General features: G+C 38.5%; 1 protein-coding gene across 1 annotated transcript; it reads left to right on the forward strand.

Annotated features, from left to right (window-relative positions):
- The first annotated feature begins 1,319 nt into the window (after nucleotides 1–1,319).
- On the forward strand, nucleotides 1,320–9,437 carry LOC140942891 (TNF receptor-associated factor 4-like). Its single transcript, XM_073391907.1, has 7 exons — nucleotides 1,320–1,533; nucleotides 2,548–2,599; nucleotides 3,151–3,252; nucleotides 4,318–4,482; nucleotides 5,372–5,446; nucleotides 6,313–6,390; nucleotides 7,783–9,437. Exons 1-7 carry the CDS (start codon nucleotides 1,358–1,360, stop codon nucleotides 8,443–8,445), a joined length of 1,311 nt encoding a protein of 436 aa, XP_073248008.1. The 5' UTR covers nucleotides 1,320–1,357; the 3' UTR covers nucleotides 8,446–9,437.
- Nucleotides 9,438–11,257: the final 1,820 nt, after the last annotated feature.

Raw genomic sequence — 11,257 nt, forward strand, 5'->3', positions numbered from 1 at the left:
AATCCCTGAGGAAAGTATGGTTGAATCCTCCTACAGCGGTCTTCTTGGGGAGGGAAGTTATCGGTCTTCAGGTGGAGACAGGGGTGGAGTGGAAATGTGACAATTTCTGTAGGGAAGGGTTAGTCTCGGGGGTGGGGGCTGGGGGGCAAAAAAGAGCTCTCGTTTTCCAAGGCCTCATAATTCTGCGTGGCCAATGCGCCACGGAAATGCATTGACCGCGAAGGCCTGGGGAGACGCCGTACAGGGACTAGTCAAATAGATTGATTGCAGATTAAGAAAGGGTGAAACACTTTTATTTAGAAATGCTTTCCTAGGTTAGCAAAGGCAACTGTGACAATAGAGTGGTTTTCGTTTGAGTGTCGTAAAACCAAAACCAAAGTAATTACTCTGGCCAATCACATAGGACACAGACAATACATTGAACCAATCAAAACTCGAAGTAATTACATGTGGCTGACGCAAAGCGCGGGAAAATGCTTGCGAGCGCGTCACAATTGGCTTTGGTTTTACTTCTGATTGGATAAAAAGGGGGCGCGAATCTTTTAAGCCAATCGCATCGTGTAGAAAGTGCAAAACCAATTACTTTTCGACACTCAAATGAAAACCGCTCTATGGAAAGGAATTCAAATATTTAGATACCCTGTAACAGCGAGCTACAAAAATTGCCGTTGACCAGCCGAATCGAAGATTCACAAAAAAAACAAACAAACAAACAAACATAGCCAGGAGCCCTAATCTGGAGCGAGCAGCTACCATGTACTCTTGTCACGGCGTTTTTACGGACCAGTTTATTTTTAGAACGGTCTTGGCGCGAATTTAGAATATCTTTAAAGTCCCACAAACCAGTCAGCAAAACATACAGACCTAAAAATGACAATTTTTGCGTTATACATGTAATGACGTTACGTTTTCCTTTTTGATATCTTACACTTCGAATGCGTTCATAGACGGGGCGGAGATTCCATTTTCCCTGGCAAAAGTGCCCTAAAATGTGTCTAAAAATAAACCGGTCCATAAAAACGCCGTGACATCTAGTATGAAAGTTGCTCGCTCTACGTTATGGGCCCCTGACAGAACAGGAGGCCACTTTCACGGTCGAAATAGCATGTCTGATCTATACATTTTTGAGAAAACGGCAGAAATAGTCCTTTCAAAACCGAAAGACTGGCTAACAAGGGTGAAACATTTAACAGGGATCATATTTTGTATGCCTGCAGAAGACCTTAACCTTACCATAACCCTCAACTTGCCCATAACCTAGGCAGTCTGGTATCTAGAGCCCGTCCCCAGGGTCTTCTGGTTTTCGTATGAAGTAGGTCACGCGAGTGCGCGATTTTGTCAATAAAGACCAATCAAAATGGCGGATAGTAATGGCGGATCTCGTGCAATTCCTTCAGGTTACGATTACGACTTTGTTTCTCCCGTTGACGAAGATTATGTTTGTCAGATTTGTCACTTACCCCTTAAGAAAGCCGTACTCACGAGATGTGGGCACAGGTTTTGTAATGACTGCCTCTTGGAATCCTTCAGGAGGTAAGCTTAAAGTTTAAACTTATGGTAACTTACAAATTAATTTTCAGCTTAAGTTTTCATAAGTCCTTATCAAGTGCGAATGATAGAGAAATTTATTGTATACATTCACCATAATTACACTTCATTGATAGGATTTTATATAGCTGGATGAATTCGAATATAAATTATGTTTGACCATGTTTGGGACTTCAGATTTTATGCTAATTGCAACTGGGAGAACTTAACTTATCTTGGCAGTTATCAATAATAAGAAGTGGAGAAGCCTTATTAAAGAACTTTTTAGCTTGTATGTTCTGCTCAAATACAGGTCATTTGATTTGCTTTAAAATATCTTTTCATGAATTATGCCTACATAATTTATAATAGTGAGTGGTAAGGGGAAATTTGTTGGAAGAAACATTTATTCAGGGAAATATCACATGACTTGTATTGGAAAAATGAAAAATGTTATTTGTTTTGTTGATAACACAATTGAAATCCTAAATGGATTTGAAATACCATGCCAATGAATCGATTGGCACCTGAGGTACTCCACGAGATATGCATGAAGAAAATTATTTTTACTAGCGATACATAACGAGCGAGTAGGAACTATCCCAACTGCAAAATAAAAAAGGATTGCAGTTATTGTATCAGTAAATTCCTAACTGTGGAAGTGATTTTACCCATTACAAAGCAATTTTATCTACTACGAGTAAAAACTCAACCAAAGGTGATAACCATGCACTGGCATAACATTGCATTACATGTTGTTGATTGAGGTCATGATGGTCCATTTGCCGTGTTTTACAATAATTTTAATATTAATAATAATAATATAAAACTATCCCCGGAAGGGGAGGTGAATAGTGGTGGTAGTACCGAGTTGGTAGGTGAGGGAATTTATAATTTGATCTGCAACCACAAGGTATTTTAACAGTTAAACATTTTGGCTACTGTAACAAGAGAAAAGAAATTGATATTGAAATCAAAGAGTTAAATATTTGCCTTTTTGTGCTTTATGTGAATTAACAGAAGACGTCAACCAGAATGCCCTTGTGACAGAGAAAAGATTGACAAAGACAAGGTACCAACAGTGCTAGTTCTTTTCCATCCACGATTATTTATATAATAATTATATTTAATCATTGATTAATTTATCTGGGCCCAGTTGTTCAAAAGCTGGATAGAACTATCCACTGGATCATTCGCTATCCAGCAGATAAGTATAATAAGGAGACTAATACAGTATCTAACGTATAGTTATTTATCCAGTGAATAGTGTTATCCACCTTTTAAACAACTGGGGCCTGTCTGGAGGATTTTTACATGGATATTTAGGGGTAAAGGGTTTATTATGTATTCCACAAACATTAAAATATAGTTCACTTCATTTCTTTATTGATTTGGGTTGTTTGAAACTTACATATAGACCTTTCTTGCATTCAGCTCAAGTGAGCAAACATAAAGAAAAATGAGTTTCAAGTTTGGGTGGCCAACTTCATACAAATTGCTGTATTTTGTCCACCCAAGCCTTGAGTTGCTGCCTTTTTTTCCAGGAATGTAGGAAAGGTCTGTTTGTTTGCACAAGCATGTACTGCTTCCCCTGTTCAGTACCTCATGGTGTTTTTTTCTCAGGATATCTTCCCTGATAAAGCAAGTGAAAGAAGAATTCTATCCTATCTAGTCAGATGTCCTTGTCCTGGATGCCAGTGGATGGGAGAGCTCCGTGAAGTACAGGTAAAGTTACGTTAATCTCTGGACTGGATTCACAAATCTTTTTAGTTAGGATGCCGTAATAATTCTATTTCTAATTGGCCACTGAGGCCATAAACTCGAGATCTACTTATATTAGCTCATCACTACATTCTCAAACACCACATGCCACAAACACAATTTCACTGTCAAGTCACATGGCTCCAGACTTCCCCCAGATGCCCCGGAAGGAGGGGGGGGGGGGGGTACTTGGATGAATTTTTGCTGGGTATGTGCCACTAGCCTCTCAGGGCCCCTACCCCATTATATTCTATTCTGTGGCCAATAATATTATTGTCCCCATTTTAGTCACTTTTGGGCAATTATGTCATTTTTGCGATCCCAACTTATTCAGTTTCTAATTAAAAGGATTGATAGGGTAGATACATAAATAGGTTATCCTAAAATGAACTGACCCATTTTTTAAGTTGAATGAAGAAGACTTTACTTTTCACCTACAGTACAAACATTCTGGTACATTTGCTAACAGTAAATATGAAGAACTTTCTTACCCCAAAAATCAGAAAAAGTGCAACCCCATTCTAGTAACATTACTGAAAATGTGACCCCATTATAGTCAATCCAGTTGTCAAAATGTGACCCTATCCAGTGGCATATCCCCATTGGCCTCTTACATTGTGAGTGTTGTTTCTTATCAATAGCCTTGAGAAAAGATGACTGAAGTGGCCTTGTGAATCTTTCCCCAATGATTATAACTGGAATTTCATAATTTTTCTTTTTTAACTTTTTTGTTACAGGCATGTTCTAATAAACACTGTAAAACGCTCATTTTGGCATTAATTACTTTGCAAATAGAAATCTGCTTGAAATGAAATATGCCAGTTTATGTAGTATTTCAGTGGCTCACGGTTCCAGAGATTTACAACAAAACTTTTGTGCATTTTCATTCCATTATATGATCAGTTGAACGTACCAAGTATAATACATATTCTCAAACATTTAGATAAAACAACAACAAATTATCATCATTATTTTGTCCATACTCTAGTCTTTTACAAGTATTCATTTCTAAAGTCTTTAATACTTCAGAATCACGAAGAGAGGTGTCCTGACAAAGTTGTTGAGTGTCCAAGTCAGAACTGCACTGTTAAACTAGCCAGAAGACTGGTAGAAGAACATTTGATGACTTCCTGTCCTTGGAGAATTGTTTGCTGTCCATTTTGCAGTGAGAATCATCCAAAATCACAGGAACTTGTAAGTAATGGGTTTCTTCTGACTTGATCAATTTGTTCAGCCTTTGGATTATTTAATAATGAAAATAACCATTATCTTTACCATTGGCATAATCTTTTCAATGTCAATGGTAACAAAACGATAATGATAATAATATAGTAATAATAATAATAATAGTAATAATAATAATAATAATAATAATAATAATAAGATGATGATGATAATAATAATTATCATTTGCTTGGCGGTGAAGTATAACTGCTACACCCACTCATGTAGTAGCAATGGAGCTTTGGTGAAAAAGAATGTATAAAGAAGTCTTCAGCAATTAGGAGTGACTGTATGGACAGGATATCTGCCGAAAGTAGCATTGCTTAGAATTGCCAAGATTGTACAAAAAATATTGAAGCTAAGGCTCTGAATTGAGCAAAAAAACATTGAACTTTGGAGAACACTACTCAATTAGTATAATTTTTAGCGGATAGGAGCTCAATCTTTTGCAGATTTCAGAGCATTTTTTTCAGAGAATTTGCTACTTTGACGGAAGAAGTTTGATTTCCTTTTTAGTTCACTTTCTTAGTAAACTTTATTTTGCCGTTAGCCCTTTAAGTCCCGATAGTGACTAACATCAATTTTCTCCTAACAATATCCGTATGTTACCAAGAGAAATGGTTATGAGAGTTAATAAAATGATCACCTAAGAGAAAATGCCTTGATCTTCTACCAAAACTTATTCCTTAAGGAAATGTATAGAGACCAGTTTGGAGAATTTGTATGTGGATATTGGGGCTTACAGGGTTAAGCACAGTACTACCAGTCCTGTTGCCAACATTGAAAAGGTTCTCCTCCATTTGGTGCACACTAACCTCTCTGTATATAATGTTATTATTTTATTACTGCATCTTTTCAGGCACACAATGAAAGCTGTGCTTTGTACCCTCTCAATTGTATTAATGGCTGTACACAGGTTGTTCCAAGGATGCAGGTCAGTATGGATGTTTTCTGGAATGTTCTATTCACAAGTTCTACTGTAAATTAATATTTTAACACTGAGCAGATTGGCAGAAGTCACTTTTAAATTAAATTTAAATAAAGATTTCAACTTCAGAAAATGCTCAAAGTTGTACATTGTACCATGTTCATTTAGGTATACTCGCTAACTGTGAAGCACACAGTTCCCTTTTTGTTGTCAAATGTTAAGTCGATCTAAAAAGTGCAAACTAAGATTAAAAGTTCTAAAAACTTAAGGATTGGTAATCTAGTCTGTAGTGAGCAGGAAGCAAAAGGTTTTACCTTCAATGTAGAGATCTTCACTTTTAGTTATTTAATAATTTAAAACTGAGCATGTAATGTCATCTTGTGCCATATAACAAAGTTATGAAAGAAATAAGCGACTGACGACCCGGGTGGTATTCAACAAATGTTTATACGTAGAGGCTCCATCCGGGAGTCCAACCCCTTACCCTTTTATATACCATTTTTTACAAAAAGGCACTCCTTTCGTATACCTTGTATTGACAAATGGTGCCCCTTTCTCGTACCTTGTTTAGAACGTTGCATCCCTTTAAACTGCTGTAAATGTTCTGTCTTTTAAATAGGAATCAATAACAAAAATATAACTTTTTCTTGACTTTATAAAGCCATAAAATTCATCCGTCAGCCCTTCTGGGCCTTTTCACAGACCCAAATGACAGATTTTTGTACACTTTTAAAAACTACAACAGGTGAAATCTCTACCCTTTCATATGAGGCGTGAAAAAGATACCCCTCTCGGGTAGAGCCTTCCATTATAGAGTACCCCCCCTCCCCGGGACTGAGGGTTCAATAACATAATATACTATGTACATTCAGATGCCTCACCATTTGGAAACAGATTGTCTTCTGACACCTCTCGCATGTCCTTATCATGAACTGGGTTGCACTGCCAAGGTAAGTACTTTGATTTTTTTGTTTGTCCTTATTGTTATTTCGGACAGTGTTTCAAGCTCTTTGTGGGCAATAACTCTATAACAGCTCCTCCCGTTTTGTTTTGGTCTCCGCGCTTTCTCAATTCAGCGGGCCCGACTATCTCGGAGACTGGAACAGGCTATAACAGCTGTCAACATGAAATCTTAATGCCTGTAGCCAGTCTCGTGGCTTCTCCAAATGCACACAACTCTTGTGGTAACTAAAGCTGGTGCACTTCCGCAAGAAAGCCGGCCTGCAGGCGACAATTTTGTGCGTGAATCACATCTCATAAATATTTCATGAGTTGATTATCACGCAGCCTGCTATCTAGCCTGTGATTCAGCGAAAAATGAGCCATGCCGGAAAGAAACCTCTGCTCGCAGAGTGTTTCGTTTTACACTGAAGAGATTCGAAGTTTCCTGTCACCTCTGCGAAGCATGGCGAAGCTGTGCACTCTTGAAAAGCAACACGCCAACGCGCCAACCTGTTGTTCTTAAAACGTAACAAAGAAATAGATGTGGAGATGATATGACTGCTCGGCCGTTTGCTAAATTCTTTCAAAAGGCGCCGGGTATTTTTGGGTTATTTGCCCAGTTGTATGGAGTTCAAGGTCTCGCTTAGCTCTGGTCGTTGTCACGCAATTTGCATCTTTTTTTAAAGAAGCTAACACGCTTTTCGTATCAATTGAATTCTAAAAATAAGGATCTAGTTCTGTTCTTTGAAACTGTGTTTAGGCATTGAAACTGTTTCCTGTCTTCTGTTGTAATGGATGACAAGGATGGACGTGGATTGAAACTTGAAATAGTTTGTTTAACTTCTTCAAGTTTTAATACTATCATGCCTGAAAAATTTGTGTGGTATCTTCTTTTTAACTCTACATTAGTATTCTGTGGATGAGGTAAGGCACTAAGTACCAGAGGTAATCATTGATTAGGGATCCTTGTTCGTCACTTACGGAAAAATAGGCTGATTTAGCAACAGGGCGGGAACGTCAGTTGACGACGGGAAAGCGCACGGAAAGGACTAAACACGACTTCCGGTGCTCAATTTGCCGCACTGCCATTGGTCAAGCCAGTTGTTTGATTTGCGCGCGCCGTCTTCAACTGACGTTCCCGTCCTGTTGGTAAATCAGCCTAATAACGGAAACGAAATGGAGTCGAAAGGAGTCCAGTTTCCCAGCCGAGGTGCCCCTGATAAAATTAATAGGGGCGGATAATTTGCAGTCGCCCGTGATAGCTGGAAATTTTCTGCAGTGCCACAGGAAGACGAAATTAGGATCAGAACTGACCTAAAACTGAAACTGATTCTCGTGACAGTAGCCCTTAATTTTTTAGTCTACAACTTAATAAAAGGTGAATTTTTTTTTCTCCCAAGGTGGAAAGGCGGGACATAGAAAGACATATTCATGACCAAACTGTTTCACATCTCAGCCTAGCGTGCAAGAAGATTGTTACTCTTCATAAAGAGTTTGATAAAGAAAAGACAAGCCTCAGTAAACAGCTTGATGAACTGAAGAAAGAAAACGACTCGCTACTTCTCAAGGTTTCAGCAATATCGAAAACTCGGAATGACTCTCCAACTTACGTGTGGAAGATCAGTGGATTCAGTGAAATTCTACGTCAGGCCAAACATGGGAGAAACAACAAACTTGACAGTAAGCCATTTTACACCGAGACATACGGATATAAACTCAAAATGTCTGTAAATCCTAATGGCGATGGTTCTGGAAAGAACACACATTTATCTGTATTTGTAATCGTTATGAAAGGAGACTATGATGGCATGCTGTACTGGCCATTCAATCAGAAGGTCACTTTTATACTTGTAGACCAACAGGATAGCGCAGAAGAACGCGAGAATATTGTGATGCACTTCAAAGCAAACGCTAAACTAGAGAATTTTTCCAGGCCTACTTCAGATGAGAATCCAGGTCGAGGTTACGCAAGGTTTGTGTCGCATGAAAAACTCAAGAGTAGGCGATATATTGCGGATGACACTTTGTATCTTCAAGTCGTTGTGAGTCCACCATCGCCTTGACAAACGTTCTTGTGACTCTACAAAGCTTTGATACTACCACCCAAAAATTCATCTATCAAAAAATTAGCCAAGGGTGCGTTAAATTCTTATCGATTGCATTGCGAAATTTAAATGTAGATGTAAAACCGTCTTTTCGATTTCTTTATTAAACATGAGAAATAAATCCAAAAACTACACGGATTTGTATTGCTGTAGAGAGTGGATATGTTAATTGAAAATTTTGGTCAAATCCGTCTTTGGATTTTTGCGTAAAGTTTTCCTGAGTCAACGTACCGTTTATTTGAATTACAAAGAAAGTTAGTAGAAGTATTAATTTATAGACGTAGACACTAAAATAAACTGTTCGTAGGTAACATGACACACTTTAGTGGAGTATTTAAATTTGCGGCGTACTAATTGTGATCTGCGTTCAACAGCAATGTATAAGACTTGCTCATGGTTTGTTTCAGTGCATTGCTGAAACCTCATTGTATCGGTATTTTGAATTGCAAATTTTTCGGTTTACTTTGTAATAAACGATTGCTTCTACACATTTCTGCAAGCAGAGTTTCCTTTTCACCTTTGTTTTGCCAAAATTGCGAACAAAAGATTTGCTAGAAAATTTTTTGGGCAGAGTGCAATCCTGGACAGAAGTGACGATTACGGCGACCATGCCACTTTCAAACAAAACTTACTTATCGATCTAAAGATAAATACTTAAATAGTCATATGGAGCTTGTTACTAAGTTAACCTCATTTATCTTATCGCTTTGTAGCAATCGTAGTTATATTTATTGTGACTTCTGAATATTTAATTTTCTTTAATACTATGATATTTACGTATCGTAAATTGCCAGAACGTGTGTTTATCAAGTTTTGTTCATTTTTTCCTTTCCTGCGTGGATTAGCTCGCTAGCTATTTGGTCTGTTTGCTGATTAAACAACTGATGTGGCATTCAGATAAGTCGGGAGGATATGAGCTCCTGGATAAATATGGTTGAATAAATAAAGAATGTCAATTCGCTACGAAACTCCTTGATGCCTTTTGTGTAACATGATAGTCTTTCAAAGGGGAAGGGGAAGGGGAAGGGGAAGGGGAACGCGCACAAAATCCTCTTTGCAACAAATGCTTTTAAAACTTAAATAGTCATATGGAGCTTGTTACTTAGTTAACCTCATTTATCTTATCGCTTTGTAGCAATCGTAGTTATATTTATTGTGACTTCTGAATATTTAATTTTCTTTAATACTATGATATTTACATATCGTAAATTGCCAGAACGTGTGTTTATCAAGTTTTGTTCATTTTTTCCTTTCCTGCGTGGATTATCTCGCTAGCTATTTGGTCTGTTTGCTGATTAAACAACTGATGTGGCATTCAGATAAGTCGGGAGGATATGAGCTCCTGGATAAATATGGTTGAATAAATAAAGAATGTCAATTCGCTACGAAACTCCTTGATGCCTTTTGTGTAACATGATAGTCTTTCAAAGGGGAAGGGGAAGGGGAAGGGGAAGGGGAACGCGCACAAAATCCTCTTTGCAACAAATGCTTTTAAAACTTCTGGAAGCCGCAAGGAGTACCCCCCCGGCTCCTCCCACCTCACACTGGGCACCCTGAGGCCCCTGCTAAGATTGATGGCTGCCTCTGTAGCCTGGGTTCCTCAAATTTATACTGACTTTTATCAAACCAAAGTCATGAGAATAAAGGAAAACCAAGTGTCATATAATTCTTCTTCTCAGTACCACTGGAAATGGAAATGAATTAGCCTGCGGGCAGGCTCACTACTTCAGGGCCGAGTTGTTCAAAGCTGGGTTAGGATAACCCAGGGTTAGTTCGAAATTTGAATTCAGGTATGAAAGCTTAAAAAGCAAATTCAGTTTAATTCGTTTTGTCAACAATTTGATGATTGGCTATTCTAAAAAGAATAGAGAAAATTGTCCGAGAAAATGCTTTTGATGAAAAGAAAAAGGGACCCGGTTAAAATTTAACCCTGGGTTAGCGCTAACCTTGCGCTAATCAGCCTTCGAACAACTGGGCCCTGCTGTGTAGTCGCTCGGGAAATGGAGGAAAGCGGATGGCCTGGGTACTAGACTTTTTCTCGTCAATGCGCAATGTTCAACGCGCGCTTGATGTTAGTGTCCGCGTTTGCCTCCGTTTGCCGACGCATTTTCCATCCTGCCTGCTGTCATTCGCTGCTTCCGTTGAACATGGCGGACGTAATTCAGAGAAGACAACTTCAATTTTCTATCGGTTACCCCCTGCTTTACCAAAGCAGCTAACCTAACGTAACCTGGTCCCCATGCTTCTCGGTTGCTGTACCTTTTTCTGTCGACATCCTGTACTATTGACATCATTTAACAGGATATTGAAAACCTTTTCCAAATTTTGTAAGCGCTAGCTGGTTATAAAGATTTAGCTTCAAGGATTTGAGCCAATCAGAAAAGGAAAAATATTTTGGATGAATAATAAAAACCGAGAATTGTTCTAGGCTCCGTTTTTATTCACATGATTGCCTCCCTCAGAGAGGAACATCCTTTCCTTTTCGTTGACGAACCTATTTCCCCGTCTGCATAAACTTGGCCTAAGACCTCTTCAAATTTCGGATATTTATTGTTTGCTCTAGTATTTTCACTCGGAGATTATGTGACTGGTTGCAATAAATTGTCTTCGAAAAAGTTGATGTGTTTGGTTCGCTTATCGTTTCCGGGAAACGCAAGAGAAACGCTTATGAGATAACGGACTCTAGCCTTAGCTACTTTCAATCATGGCCGCCGGAAAGGAGACTTGTTACTGAAACTCATGAGACCCGTTTCAGCTGTTGTTTGCTATA

Source organism: Porites lutea, chromosome 7 (assembly GCF_958299795.1).
Source record: "Porites lutea chromosome 7, jaPorLute2.1, whole genome shotgun sequence".
NCBI lineage: Eukaryota > Metazoa > Cnidaria > Anthozoa > Scleractinia > Poritidae > Porites > Porites lutea.